General features: G+C 40.1%; 2 protein-coding genes across 10 annotated transcripts in view; one reads left to right on the top strand and one right to left on the bottom strand.

The window, feature by feature from the left end:
• Positions 1 to 15,167, top strand: part of MEGF10 (multiple EGF like domains 10) — a 363,967-nt gene that overhangs the window by 22,931 nt on the left and 325,869 nt on the right. The gene's annotated exons all lie outside the window — the stretch shown is intronic.
• LOC309658858 (glutaredoxin-like protein C5orf63 homolog) overlaps positions 247 to 15,167 on the bottom strand; it is a 33,272-nt gene continuing 18,351 nt past the window's right edge. For 2 of the 5 annotated variants that reach the window (XM_082457939.1, XM_082457937.1), the window contains exons 2-4: positions 5,723 to 5,843; positions 1,554 to 1,610; positions 247 to 890 (exon numbers count right to left, since the gene is read on the bottom strand). In XM_082457939.1, the coding sequence (XP_082314065.1) occupies positions 714 to 890; positions 1,554 to 1,610; positions 5,723 to 5,836 (348 nt within the window). In that variant the 5' untranslated portion in view covers positions 5,837 to 5,843 and the 3' untranslated portion in view covers positions 247 to 713. The remainder of the gene's footprint in view (positions 891 to 1,553; positions 1,611 to 5,722; positions 5,844 to 15,167) is intronic. The other 3 variants (XM_082457938.1, XM_082457935.1, XM_082457936.1) reach the window with 3 other exon arrangements.

Raw genomic sequence — 15,167 nt, 5'->3', positions numbered from 1 at the left:
GAATTAACTCAGTTGATGATAACTGAAAAACTACCAAAGGCAGTATTCAAATATTACAAATCAGTTTACTGACTACCTGTAAAGCACGTTGAGATTCTTATATACATTTTGGGGTTTAAGTCTTTTGTTTTTCTCAAACGAAGCATCTTTGGCTAGGATAATTATTCTCTTCTATCCAAAAAAAATGAGCTCTAATTTTAAACAGGTATTATTAAATTCCTCTGAGATAGACTTCATGCAGATGTATTTGTTAAAACATCCTTTTATTGACTGTGCACAGTTATTAACAATTCACATTTCACTTTATCTACCAAGTGGAAGAACATTTATTCTTTCATTAAAAAGTTAAGCCCTTAGGGCAGCAACAGGGACACAGAGCATTCTTCCTGTAAACGGCTCTGTCCAGTGAATGTGAAATGCTTCCATATTAATACAAAAGAGAAAAATAAATAAAACAAGTAGATTTCTCCCACCTTCCATCATCCCCTCCCTGCCAATACACTCCTCTTGTTTTATAAAATACCAACAGGTAAACAGTTCCCACATTGGTACTTCCATTAATCACAAGAGGAATATTACCATTTATTTGGCACCACTGAGTTCAGAACATCCTTAGAGCTGTGTGAAAGTGACAAAAGGAGCATAAGGCCACAGTCATTTCCTCAGGAAAATGAGTTCCGGACAGAGAGGGTGGAAAATCATGAAGGTGTTCATCAGCCTCCCGCACCTTGCTGCTCAAGTTTCTGGAGCTGTTTTTCAAGTTTTGAGACGTCTACTCGATGCATCATCAGAAACTGGCCATTCAAATGAAAGACGGGGATGTCAAATTTATACCTGTCATACCAAGCAGAGTTTTCTGGAAGTGTGATGTCCACCTCCTGTAAAATAAACTGAAACAGAGACAGACTAAAGCTCTAGATTTCAGAGAACATGGAACAACGCAACGGCTGTAGTGACAAACTGATCCCCAGACTGGTTCTAATGCTGAGAGGTTTTTACTGTTGTTGTTTGTTTGAGGTCCACAGTCAGCTAATGACCCTGAATTCTGTAACCTGATTGATTTCTTTACATTCCCTAATTTTGCTACTTTTCTGTTACATCTGTTAGGTTCAGCATCCACCTACTACTCAGTTCCCAATGAAATAAACAACGTCCCAACTGGGAAGCTGCCTGAGAATCAAGAAAGACATGTTTTGGCTGTAAGATTGGGAAAGGTATCATGGTTTGCTACAGGAAAACACTTTCATGGAAATGACAACATAAGATAAAAGGAATAGGGACAGAAACTTAACAGAAGGCCCAAATGCTGTACCTGCTAGTTAACTTTGACTCATTTTAAGAGTCAGAGTAGGAAAACCAGTACTGCTCAAAGAAAAACACTTAGGTGTAATGACTTTTATGGAAATCAGCACTAAAATCTCTCTGAAGAACAGAAAGAAAATTTAAATGAAAAATCATTCAATCTCTTTTCTTAAAGGAAGGATCCAGGCAGATACTTTATACTACATGCAGTATCTATTCCATATACATAAAGCCACACTGTATTATATTACCCTGTTTTTATAAGGCTCCAGTACTTCCTTGGCTTCATCACAAAGGGGGCACGGATCCTACAGGACGAAAAAAGCCATTAAACCCAAAGAATGGCATTCAGCCTGACAAAAACCACAAGAAGCAGATTATACTTATTTTAAAGGACAGTTTTCTCCCAGGTTAATTATACTGTTTTATTTTCCAAAGCAAAACGCTGCCACAGAATCTTATAAATAGCTAGTGTTTCATGGTAAATGGGCTTTCAGCATTTTTTAGCTGTGTTTTGATTTTTCTTGACAAATCTATCTAGTAAATGTTGATGCTTATATTTGTTACACATATATGTGTTTATATATGTATATTTGTGTATATATATGTACACACATTTAGATGCTTACATTTTTTTGTTACTGGCTTCATCTAATTGATATCTGGGAAGATTATTTTCCATATCATCTATAGTCCTAGGGCTTTGTCCTTCCTAGGTCAGGAGCACCTTCCAGGCCTGACTGACATCACCAGAATGTCTTAAAGTCTGTTTTGATTGGGGGGGGCACTGAGATTTGCCAGCCTGTTTTTCCGTTTTTTGTTTTTGTTTTTTTTGGCTGTGCCGCGCGGCTTGCAGGATCTTAGTTTGCCGACCAGGGATTGAACCTCGGCCCATGGCAGTGAAAGCGCGAAGTCATAACCACTGGACTGCCAGGGGATTCCCCAGCCTGTTTTTCTTGATAACCCACTGGGATGGAGTTAGTGATCGTCCCATCTTTAAAAGAGAAAAATCTCTTGACTTTGGGTGATGACTGTACCAACTCTTCAATGTTTTGTCAGTTTTCTCATTACAAGTGTCAGCAATAGGTTTCCCAGACTAACTCTCCACCTCTGGAGCAAGCGAGTTTTAGTGCCCATTGTTGTTTGCACCCTAACCATCTAGAGGAGAAGTCTGCCGAGAATGCTATGGATCATTGGCAGATTTTAAAGGCTTCTCAGGCCTTGACTCAATGAACAGGGACTACTATAGGTTCTCTTGTATGAACTAAAAATAGATTCAACATTACTGATGCTTATATAAAACCTGCTTTTTAACATGACAGGAAAAGATGAGCTGCTATGGAGGCCCTTCCTCCAGCTTAACTCACCTTATTTTGAAATAAGAACCTGGATCATCAAAAGACAGTTTTCCTTCAGAAAGTTCTTTTTGGCCGTATTTTCCTGCTTCAGGGCTCATTATGTTATTTTAGCATTATCAATAAACAGATTATGGATAGTCTGTGACTTTTTAAAAAAATTTTAATTTATTTATTTATCTTTGGCTGCGTTAGGTCTTTGTTGCTGTGCACAGGCTTTCTCTGGTTGCGGCAAGCGGGGGCTACTCTTTGTTGCAGTGCACGGGCTTCTCATTGCGGTGGCTTCTTTTGTTGTGGAGCAAGGGCTCTAGGCACGTGGGCTTCAGTAGTTGTGGCGCGTGGGCTCAGCAGTTGTGGTGCACGGGCTTAGTTGCTCTATGGCATGTGGGGTCTTCCCGGACCAGGGCTCCAACCCATGTCCCTTGCATTGGCAGGTGGATTCTTAACCACTGAGCCACCAGGGAAGCCCAGTCTGTGATTTTTAAGATAACCACGTTGAAATTCTCTGAGAAAGTTTCAAAAAGTCAAGAGAGGATCTTAAAAGCAAAAGCAAAACAAGAACCAGTGAAATTGCAGAAGTACGAAATTTGGTACTATTTGCTTTTATGATAAAAAAAACTTTAGTAGAGCTAGCATCACGTTTTTTATTTTGTTTTTTTAAAACACAGGGAACGGGAATTCCCTGGTGGTCCAGTGGTTAAGACTCCACGCTTTCACTGCTGTGAGCCCGGGTTCCATCCCTGGTCGGGGAACTAAGATCCCCCAAGCTGTGCGGTGCAGCCAGAAACAAAACAAAACAACCCAGGGACTATGGAAGTCTGGGCAAATTATCACGTGTGTATGTATTTTTATGAGGAAAGGTCATCAAATTTTAAAGAAATCTATGAGCTGAAAAATGACAAGACCCAGTGGTCTGGAACATTTGTACATCCTTGTCTAGGATTTTCAGTGGTGCCAGTACAGCACTTATTTACCCTATCCCTGAATTGTAGTGGACATTTGGTGGGTTGGCTGTCTACCACCCACTGTCCTTTCTTGTAGCAAGAATGCTGTGATTTTGCCTCACAGAACTGCTCTCAGCATGTGGCTGACTCCTCCCTGAACGGGGGTGGAATGCCTAATTTAGGCTGAGGCATCCAGCACATCACAGCCCTTCGACTACAAATGGCTCAGGGATCGGCCAATCACAGCCAAAGGATAGTGTGAGGGTTTTGCTGGAGTTTCTGTAGATACCTGAAATGTGAGATCTGAGGCTTGGGATCGCTGCAGTTATCCATATGAAGAGCCAGAGCGTGAACTGATTTAACCTAGAGAATGGAGTGCTGAAGAGACTGGTAATGTGCTTAAGTTTCAGAATCAAGCTACTCCTGAAACCAGACTAACCCATAAAATCCCTTTTTTGTTTAAGCCACTCTGGGTAGTACTTTCTGTTATTTATAACTGAAAGAGACCTGATACTGTACTTTTTCTTTCAGAGGACTGTGAACTCCGGGAGGTGAGAGTAATGTCTTATTATATGTCTAATGACACAAATGAAGGCTTTGGTACAAATTTTAAGCTGAATGGAAGATTAGTGTGTTTTGCTTTGGCGCATGTTTCTGGCTAACTTGGCTGTTGTTCAAACTGAAAAATAGTGCAGAATGGTTAGGCTGAGTGAGCACCATTAGCCTTAAGGGATTATTTTATTTTTGTGGTTAATTTTCACACACATTTCTCATATGTATACACAAATGATGAAATATTTTTGTTCCATAATAATGCAATATATACTTATGAATATGAAAAGTAAAGATTAACTATTTTCAATAAGAAATTTTTAAAAGACTTAAACTTTGTTATTAGATAACTCTCAGATATATTCAAATTGCTAAAATGCCTGGAATGTGAAAAAAATCTATCAAACAAGAGACCTTTTTTGTTTGAATTGCAGTATTATTCACTAAAGGTAATTCTATTACCCTGCACTTTATTTCTTTTTTGATTACAAATCACACAAAGTAATGTTAACTAGCAAAAGGAAATCCATGATGTTTGTCTTATAAATTTTAGAGGAAAAAGCTCTTAAAAGTTTAAACTTGCTTTATAGCTTAAAACCAGTGTTAGGGATAAGAAAATAAGTACAGTCAGTCCCATTATTTGTGGATTCTATATTTGCGAATTCATCTATTAGCTAAAACTTATTTGTAACCCTAAAATCAATACCCAAGTTTTTGTAGTCATTCCCAGACATGCAGGTGCATAGAGCAGCGAAAAATTTGAGTTGCTCAAAGTGCACATTTCTGGCTGAGGTGGGACAGGATGATGCTCTGCCTTCTTGTTCCAGCTCTCATACTGTAAACAAGTGTCCTTTTCTACTAAGTGCCACTCTTTCTGCATTTTTGTGCTTTTTCTTGGTTATTTTGCCATTTAAAATGGCCCAAGCATAGTGCTGAAGTGCTGTCCAGTGTTCTAAGCATAGGAAGGCTGTGACGTGCCTTACAGAGAAAATACTGTGTTAGATAAGCTTTGTTCAGGCATGAGTTACAGTGCTGTTGGCCCTGAGCTCAGTGTTAATAAATCAACAATATATGTTAAATAAGGTGCCTTTAAACAGAAACACACATAAAACAAGGTTATGTATTGATCAGTTCAAAAATGTTGTGACCAGAAGCTCATAGGAACCTAACCCTATATTTGCCCTAGGAGCAGTGGTTCAGTACTTGCTAATTCAGTGTTCGTGGTGACTTTATAGAACGTGACTATCACAAATAATAAGAGTTGACTATATTTCTAAGTGATACACTTGTAAACATCTGATAGTTCTTTTCTTTCAATGTATGGATCAGATGACGATTAAATATATTAATTTACCTCCTGATAACAGTGACACAATGAAGTATCTGGGTAGGATAAAGAGTTACCACTGTTGTAACTGGAACTGAAAAATTGAGGAGCATGTCTGAAGAAAATTTATACCATTGCTTTCCTTTCAACATTTTTCCCCTTTCTTAAATGTACAACTTTCTTCACCCAACATTTTAATCCTTTATGTTTTTAAAGTAGTGATTTTACTTTTCACTCTGTACCTTTGTGAATAAGGTTAGCACAGGCAGAGCAGTCTTAGAGGCAGATAGATTTCTCAAGAGCCGTTGAAAGGAGTGTTTGGCAAGTTGCATGCTATTTCCTTGAAACCAGAGCATCTTAATTCTGCCAAAAGAAAAATAGACCAGTAAACTTATGTGCCCTAGACTTTGCTCTTTATAATAGAAACAGTAAGCTGCAAATCTATGATGGAATTTGAAGACTTCAGATGTGCTTCTTGGAGTCCAGGAGTGTCAGAGAGGCCAAATGTTTGGCAAGTCTTCATGATGCCTCAATATTCACTGTATTCCAAATTTAGAATTTAGAATGGGAAAAAATCCAAATGTATGGATTAGTTGCATGTCTAATCACTTGGTTTCTGTAAGCAAATTCCATGGGTTTGTTAATTAGAATAAAAAATTAAATTTCACCTGCATATTTTGCTAGCATCCTGATGATCCCCTAAAATGTGGGAAGTTTCCTGAAATGGTTTTTATTCGCAGAGATAGCTTATCTTATAGGTAAGCATTCAACAATGCCCAGCCACCTTCACGGTAAAGGAGATAGTAAGCAAGAAGCACAAGTCTCCAGCTGAAGGTTAAGGCTATTACTTATGAGATTTATGCCCCTCTGCTGCAAGAGGTGGGGAAACACAGAGCTGTCCTTAGAAGAACTTATAGGGGAGATTAGGCTGAGTTAACCTGTCAAAAACAAAAATCTGCTCAGCTCTTCTAAGAAGTATTTTAAAAGGAGATGGTCATCATTTTTGAAAACATCTACAAATGTACTAGTGTTTCTACTGGAGATATTCCAATAAGAACAGCTTGGTAATAGCAGCATGTCAAACACTAGGCTTTGAAGCTCTCTCATCCTGCTACTTTGCTCGACATAAGACACCCTACTTATTCCTAGTTATTCTACTGAGCCTCCAGCTTTGTCCTTTAAACTAAAGATATGATGATTTCACTTTTAAAACACATATGCACTTTTGACTTTATCACTTATCAATATTCCCTGCATGAATTCATTCCTGGTATCTGCATTTCTTAACTTTTCTTTACTCTACCTCTCCAACTTCATCTATCAGTTTCCCCTCCCTTATCTTGGCAACTTGCAGCACAAAGATTCTCTTTCTGTTCCTTGAATAACCAAAGATCGTTTCTTCATCAGGATTTCTGTACTTGCTGTTCCTCTGAATGAAAAACTTAAGTAGCTTCTCATCTGGCCTGGGCTTATGTCACCTCCTTAGAGATGCCTTAGTGACTACCTTACCAATGTGGGCCAGTCCACCACTCTTCTTCCTCATATCTTGCTGCGGTTTTCTTTTATCCTTCACTATGTAAAATTATTTCTTTACCTATATGTCCCCTCTACTACAACATGAGTTCCATAGGAGCAGCTACTTGTTCACCCCAATATTCCTGAGCATCTACAATTAACCTGGTACATAGTAGGTGTTCACATAGTTGTTCGAATGTTAATAGTACTGGAGTGAGCCTTTCCCCCCCTCTTTAGTCTCACCTCTAACCCTGATCAGACACTCAGTGTGCACAGCAGTCACTATGTGGGCGGATCTCATATCCTAACTAAACGTCAGTGCTCCTCACGGTGTCCACAAGATGCAGGCCAGCGCGCTGCAGCTGGTCCCAGCCCCTGCACCACCACCTTGAATCTCCTCCTGCTCTGCTCCAGAGAGCATGCCTGTAATAATTATGTACTAATCTCTACTGGTGACCAGGTTTCTCAGCATAAGATTAGCTTTAAACTCATTTCAAACAGAATGATATGACTTTAGAGAAAAGCACTAAATCCATATCAAACCAGAGTAAAGAAGACGGGACAAAAGGATTGGATTCTGATCTGTGAAAACAATAATCTTTCCTTCTCTCTTAAATCCTTAGTCTTCCACTTCTCCCTGGATCTCCCTGCTAACTAAATGGTCCTGATAATGCATAAAAAAGGAATGTGATAAGGATTTTACAAGGACCCAGCATTATTCTAAGGAGGAAAATGGATCTAAACAATTTCGCAATATGCTGTGCTACTTTCAACTAAGTGAGAAGCCCTGGTATATATATTTTCCATAAATTCAGCAGAACCAACACTCCAATAGGTGAATGTGGTTGGAGACAATAGCTTCCAAACATGGCTTTGTCTACAGAGGATATAAAGGAAGGGGAAGTATCAATGGAATGCTAGCCATGTTTACGACAGGTAGAAATTTCTGCATCCTTGGTTTTGGCAAGGCCTTATGCCAACAGTGGCACACCCTCCTAGGGTATGAAGTTAAAGAAACTGTATTAAATGAAGGAGAAAGAAAATTTTAAAAATCAGTTTTGTGAGAGTAAAGGCAGAAAGATAGCTCTTGGAAATGAGAAGGAGCAGGCTATCTAAGGCAGTGACCTAAGGTTACAACCAGGACAGTGAACAGCAGCTGTGTGCTTTTGGTGGAGGGATTTAAGATTTATTGATGTCAGGCTGGTAAGGAATGGAAAACTTACTGCTTTCACCTAACTGAGTTGAGACTGAGGTGTTAAGGCTTTTGTTAAAAAAAAAAATTCACATTCACAATGGAAATCTGCTTCAGTATTTCCAACATGACAAAACACAGCATGTGGTCTTGGTTGCACCCAAGACAAATAAAACCTGTCAGAGTAAACAGAGTTGCTCTTCATTCCAGATTTGCTAGAATACTTGTTCAACCAACCCAAAAAGCTAAGTAAAGTCTTCAGAGATGCCACAACCATCTTGTTTAAAACTAGTTCTCTTTTCCATGTTAGTCTCTATTTCTCCTTTTTTTAAATATGTATTCAATCACTTAAACATGGCACATTTGTTTACTGAGAAATGCATAAGCATTATGCAGTTTTACTACCTGCATATTTTCCAAATGCCCTAGCGCACTAGGGCACGTGCGTTTTACCACATTGTTAAATTAACTTATTTCTTTGTAGGTACTGTATTATAAAATTATATTAGAGTCTGATACAAAAACAAATTCCCATACCTCTCCTAGGCAGAAATAAGATATTATGGCTAAAGTTCTGAACACTGGAGTTCACTTAGTTCTAGAAATAAAAAGTAAAATGAAAAATGATACACTCCAACCGGAACACCCCAAACCCTAACACCACTGCTGTCAACGTCACAGTCACCCCATCATGCTTTCTTGAAGTAAAATCTTAATATTGGCTACTCTGACAATGTGACATTTTCATTAGTTCTGTTGTTTTTGAACAGTATCTCAGCACTATAAGAAATACTCTGAAAGGCGGTCTATGCCTGTTGGCTTATGACTGTGGGAGGACAACACCTTTTTGATTATGTCACTGAATTTAGTCATGAAGTGTGTGTCCTTACTACACACAAAGACACAATTTTATCCTTTGTATTTTGTTACATGCCTCTGTGATATGAGCAAAAAGAGCTGTATGCATAATATCAAAGAAGCACAACTGGGTCACCTTTGTCACAGACAAAAAAAAAAAGCATAAGACTGGATTTAGAATGTGCCTAAAACAAATTCCACAGCCTAACAATAAAGATGGTGACTCCTGCTGTTTCAAGTCCACTGCCGCTCAGAGGCACGGATCACCCTGAAAGAGAAAGGGAATGCTGGCTTTTCAACAAAACTGAGGCTGACTTCAGTGGTCTTTATGGCAGAATTAAATACAACATGGAGGAGGACTGACTGGACCAATTCATCCCTCCTTGAAGCAAGATAAGGAAGATAACTTTATAGCATTTTCCCTGCGAAGCACTGAAGGACATACCATTAAAACAACTGATTGCTGCACAGAAAGAAGCCAGGGTCATTTGAGCCTTTATTAAGGATTATTCATTTCTTGCATGAGGAGCTGCCCAGGCTATGGCTGCACATCACTTATGTGGGGTTCCTGGATTCTTCAAACGCTGTGTGTGTCTGATTAGAAGGGAAACAACATTGTTCTCGCTTGAGTAGAGAAACTGACCTTCACTGACCAGAATTTTTATTCATATGAAGAGTCCTTGGGCACACCGAATCTCCAAGCTCACGTGATCCCTCATCAGCAAGCTTCAGTGTTCTTAGCTCATGTGCAAAATCAAAAAGTTTATATCAACTCAGGTACCGCCTTCATTATTAACAGATAATGCTGGAGCTTCTTCACAAGAATACAACATAAATTTAATGCTGAGCTGACATTAACCAAACACTATTACCGTCACTCTCGCTGAACCTGTGTTCCAGAAAGAGAGGCTCAGGGCTTCCATCCCGTCATTTATGCCATGTGAGATGTTAAGTGCTCCATTTCACATTCATTACCATCTAAGTACAACATTCCTATTTTTACACAATGACTAGAAACACATGCGCGCGCACACACACACAAACACATCCCTCTCTTGGGAACGAAATCCATTATTTTAGATTACTGAAAGTTTATGTAATGAGGTGAGGCTGCTCTTAGGGGACTCATCTGGGTCACTGGGCTCTACCTAATCCAGGGAAACAGGGACAAATGATGCCTCCCCAGTGGTCTTATATGCTTTTGGTCAGTCAGCTGTGTCCAAACCTCCCTCTCTCCCAAACAAGTGAGAGCCTACCCTAGGATCTTGGGCCCAAGTGTGGAGCCAAGAGTGACAAGGAGACGCAGCATATAGAGACACAATCAAAGCTGCAAATTGAGCAGATACTTTGAGGTGTCAATTCCAAGGGGCTAAGCAGGGTTAGAATGAGGCTATAGAACAGAAACAGAGGGTAGGGGGTGGAAGGCAACCTGGAGCGGGGCCCTCACTCCCTGCGTGCGTGAGATCTCAGGTGGTTTTTCAGCACCTCAGCCACAGCAGTCAGGGTACCTGGCCAGGGGAACTGCCAAGGAGGTAGCACCAACTCAGACATGATATTACAACAAGGATCCCCAGCTCACCACCCATCTGTGGGCCCACTTGTACATGGCCTCATGCTCAGCTTCATTCTTTCTTTCTTTTTTTTTTTTAATAACATAACATTATATTAGTTTCAGGTGTAAAACATAATGATTTGATATTTGCATACATTGTGAAATGATCACCACAGCCTTGCCTGGCTATGCATTTGGACTGCTGATTTGATCCCACATAACACATGAAACCCTGAGCAGACATACCCTGCATGTCCACTCCATTCCCTGCAGCTTCTACTTCCAGGCTTCAGTGCCAACAGGTTTACCACATGGGGGCAGAGAAGCCTGTAGAGAATCAGTCCCAGAAAGGAATGACTGGTCATATGAGTTCCTACAGACAAAACCCCTTTTTATTTTTTTTTAAATTATTACCATGACTGTGGGGTTTCCAAGTATCTGGATGTCTCTACTACACTGTTTGAATGCAATAGGTGCTCTGTTAATTTGCATTCAACACACTGATTTGTGCAAAAGTTTTCTAACTATTTGAAGTGTGGGCCTGGCCTAACCAGTAAGATTATAATTTCACTGAAGGTATATGGCATTTACATATCCATCACTTGGTACATACACTCTGCCCCCCTATCCCCCCCTCACCGCTTCAAATTCTTAGCAAAATAAGCCATTATTGTTTTTTCTTCATCCTGTCTGGTGTTTAGTCCATTTCTTTCCCTCCAAATAAAACTCTCACATGGAGAAATCAACTCCACATTCTGTATACAAGCAACAAGAATTACAGAGATGTACTCCAGCGGATTCAGGAGGAGGGAGTTAAATTCTTCACTGAAACAATATAAATACAAGAGAGATCACAACAGGGACATCCAATGGGCAACTTTAAATGTCATAAGAGAAAGGAAGGGAAGAGTACTATGGGCTGAGATTGGAAGTGGTTTCACGAGAGAAGGATCCTAAATCATGCAGGATTTCGATATGTAGAAAAAGGGGAAGCATTCCGAAGCCAGGGTTAGACACAAAGGCATGAAGTAGGAATGCTGTGGCCTTTTGGATGGGAGCCAATGAAGGGTTTTAAATGAGAGTGATGTGATAAAATCGGTGTTTTAGGAGATTGATCTGGCAGCAGCGAGCAGGATGGCTGCAAAGGAAAGAAGAATGGCGACGGGAAAGAGTTCAATTATGAAAATCCAGGTGTGGGATGAGATCATTCATTCAACAATTACCTACTGTTTTCCATGTCTTAGATACTCATAGGTACTGGGTTCAGTGCTGAACAGAAAAGTCAGGTCCCTGGCCTCATGGGGTCCATATTATAGGGAAATTAGAGACTCTTTTATGTCTCTCAACATCAGACAGTGGTAAGCAGAGGGAAGGGAGTGAAACAGGGTGATGTGATGGTGACTAAGGCAGGTCCTTTAAATAAAATGCTCTGAGCAGGTGTCATTTTTGCTGCGACTAAAGGCTGAGAAGGTACAAAGATCTGAAGGAAGAGCATTTTGGGGAGAGGGAACAGTAAGTGCAAAGACTCTGGGGTAAGGACAACCTTGACTTAGTGGAAGAAACAGAAAGGACCATGTGGCTAAAGCACAGTAAGCAAGGGGAAGAGTGGAGGAGACAGGTCACTGGGGGTTGGATCACCTAAGGCCTCACAGGCTATGTTAAAGAACTGAGGTTCTATTTTCACACAGTTAGATTTAGAGGAGGGAAGTGATGGGTCTCATGTACATTTTATATTTATTTATTTATTTAAAAGATTTATTTTTGATGTGGACCATTTTTAAAGTCTTTATTGAATTTGTTACAATATTGTTTCTGTTTTATGTTTTGGTGTTTTGGCCACGAGGCATGTGGGATCTTAGCTCCCTGACCAGGGATCGAACCTTCACCCCCCCGCATTGGAAGGTGAAGTCTTAACCACTGGACCGCCAGGGAAGTCCCTCATGTGCATCTTAAAAAGATGACTTTAATGCTGTGTGAGAATGGATGGCAAGAGTGGAAGCAGGGACCCAGTTAGGGGCTAGTGCCGTAGTCCAGGTGAGAAAGGAGGGTGGTGTGGACAGGGCCAAAAGGACCTGCCAATGAACTGGATATGAGGAATTAAAAATGACAGTAAGGACTATTCTAGTTTTGGTTTTGAGCTGCTGGGTGGGTGGCAGTGCCATTTACTAAAATGGCAGCTGAGGCAGGAACAGATTGAGGGATGTATGGGTCTGGGAGCTCAGTGAGGGACAAGCTGAGACTCAAGTAGAAAGTTGTGTGTACAGGTTTGGTAGTCAGGAGAGAAACCAGGGCTGAAGATAAAAATTTGAGACTCCCTCAGTTTAAGGGCTGTAATTACACCTGAGATCATGAGATCATCTAAATAGCAGAGAAAAAGAAGAGGACCCAGGACAAATCTCTGAGGCAATCCAACATTCAGAAGTTGGGTAGAGAGGAGCCAGCAAAGGAGGCAGAAAGAAAGGTTGGTGAGGTAGGAGGAAAATCAGAAAAGTGGGCCGTCATGGAAGCCAACAGGAGAAAGTGTCTCCAGAAAGAGGGGAGTGGCCCGCTGTCAAAAGGAGTGATGAGGGCTTGGACTAGAATAGGGGTAGTCAAAGAAGCTACCACAAATCAGATGAGATGCGTCTCATGTTGCTCCAAAAGAATGAAACCTTCCAACCAATGCCTACCCCTAAAATGAACTACCTTGTCTGACTCTTGCCTAATTTCACATCTTAAGTAAAAGGGGATACTTCTGGTGAGGATGGAGGCAGTGGGGTAGGGGAGAAGAGTAAAAGCAAAATTTGGTTGGGTGTCTTAAAAAGAGATAATAAATGTAAAAATCATTGTATAAGTTAAAAAGCAGAATAGAGAAATAAGGCTTAACTATTTATTACTAAATAATACAAAAAATAAGGTATTGTTATTAATCATGTTAATGATGATGTTTCTACTGACTGAAATGTGCTTTTACTGGCCCCAAAAGGAAGATTTAAAACTCTAGGTATAATAGTCTCAGAAATAGGGAATTGCAAAACTGAAAAATATTTCAAACAGATATAGCTGAAAACTTCAGACTGTGAACATTACTTAAATAGGAGTTCCTAAGACATGATATCACTGATTAAAGACCCAGCATATTTATCTTCTACTAAGACTGAATACCTAGACCAGCAAATACCTCGGCACCAGGTACTGGCTTACTTTACTCAGGTCTCACATAGTTACAGAACAGGGCACTGAAATTCAGTTTGCAAGGGGTAGAGGTTTCCCCTTGATAGGTTCTGAACAAAAGTCACTTCCCTTCCAGTTGCTCCTTCCGAATACTTGCCTTTATATTTTCAAGGAAGAGAAAATTCAGTACCACTATTATTTTACCAATGATATCCTCAACCCAAGCCTGGTACATCAAAACAGAAGCTGCCTAGGCAGTGGTAAAGTTGGATTTATTAATAATCTTTAAAGACAAAACTTGTTCCAAAGTATTTTTGAATAAATTGTGTAGAGAGGTCAAAGTAAATTTAAATGAACATAGTTCCCACGAACTCATCAGTCAGGGGAATTAAGCACAAATGGTATGATTCTTCATCTAGAGCTTTAAAGTTACTCTTTCTTACAGAGTTTCAGTTGGAATTCAGCATGTTTGAATTCCTGGGTGCATTTCTGTGTGAAGATTTCATAAATATAAACCCCAAAGACAGGCAACTCCATTAATTAGTTCTCTGATGCTAGGCAATTCCTCATCTCTTTAAGCCTGTTTCATCAACTGTAAAATGGAAATACAACCCCCTGTCCTGTTCTCTCGTTTTACAGAGACTAGGAGAAACTCTGCCCATAGGCTTTGCTTATTAAATGTCCTCCAGATCAGAGAAGGGGAAACCACATACAGAAGAAATGCCATGGCAATAGCTCAAGACGTCAAAGGTCTCCAAAGAAAGGCTTGGAAGTAGTTACCTGTAGGAGTCTAAAATGCTAGGCCATTTAAAGAGGACCAAAATTCATACATAGATCTGGGCAGAAGCGTAAACGGGCTTGCTCTTCGCAAACTCGCTTCTCTAGCTCCTCAGTCATAACTGGGAAGCCTTGGCATCAGAAAAGACCCAGCAGGAAAATGGGGGAGGCGACATTAGGGTGGCTGGACACTGATCTTGCAACTGTTTGAGCATCTGAGATGGAAAAGTGCCTCCGAAAAGGAAGAATAATGTGTTTCTTTCTTATTGATGGACACATTTAAAGAATGATTTTTAATGGCAGACCCTCATCATCTTGGCATTCTCCTCCATGTCCAGAAGTGCTGCTGTGTTTGCCTAGGCATATAGCAAGCTGACAAATGTGAGATGAAAGGGAGGAGGAATCTTCAGAGTAAGCAAGAGTTTGTTTTAGAATCTTTGGACCTTAGCAGTCACATTTTCCAGATCATTGCTTCAGAGGAGTCTACTTGGTAATGGGGTTGGTTTCCAGAAAAACATTCAGCTAAGAAAAATAAAATGAAGATGCTGATCAAGAACAGTAATATACTGTTACTATACACTCCCTCTAGCACCCAGGGGTCCAGAGGGGATTCTGGACTAATTCTTATTAACACAGTGGG

This window comes from Balaenoptera physalus (genome assembly GCF_965194825.1).
Source record: "Balaenoptera physalus genome assembly, chromosome: 3".
NCBI lineage: Eukaryota > Metazoa > Chordata > Mammalia > Artiodactyla > Balaenopteridae > Balaenoptera > Balaenoptera physalus.
Note: the sequence above shows the minus strand (reverse complement) of the source record. Positions and strands in the feature narration are given on the sequence as shown.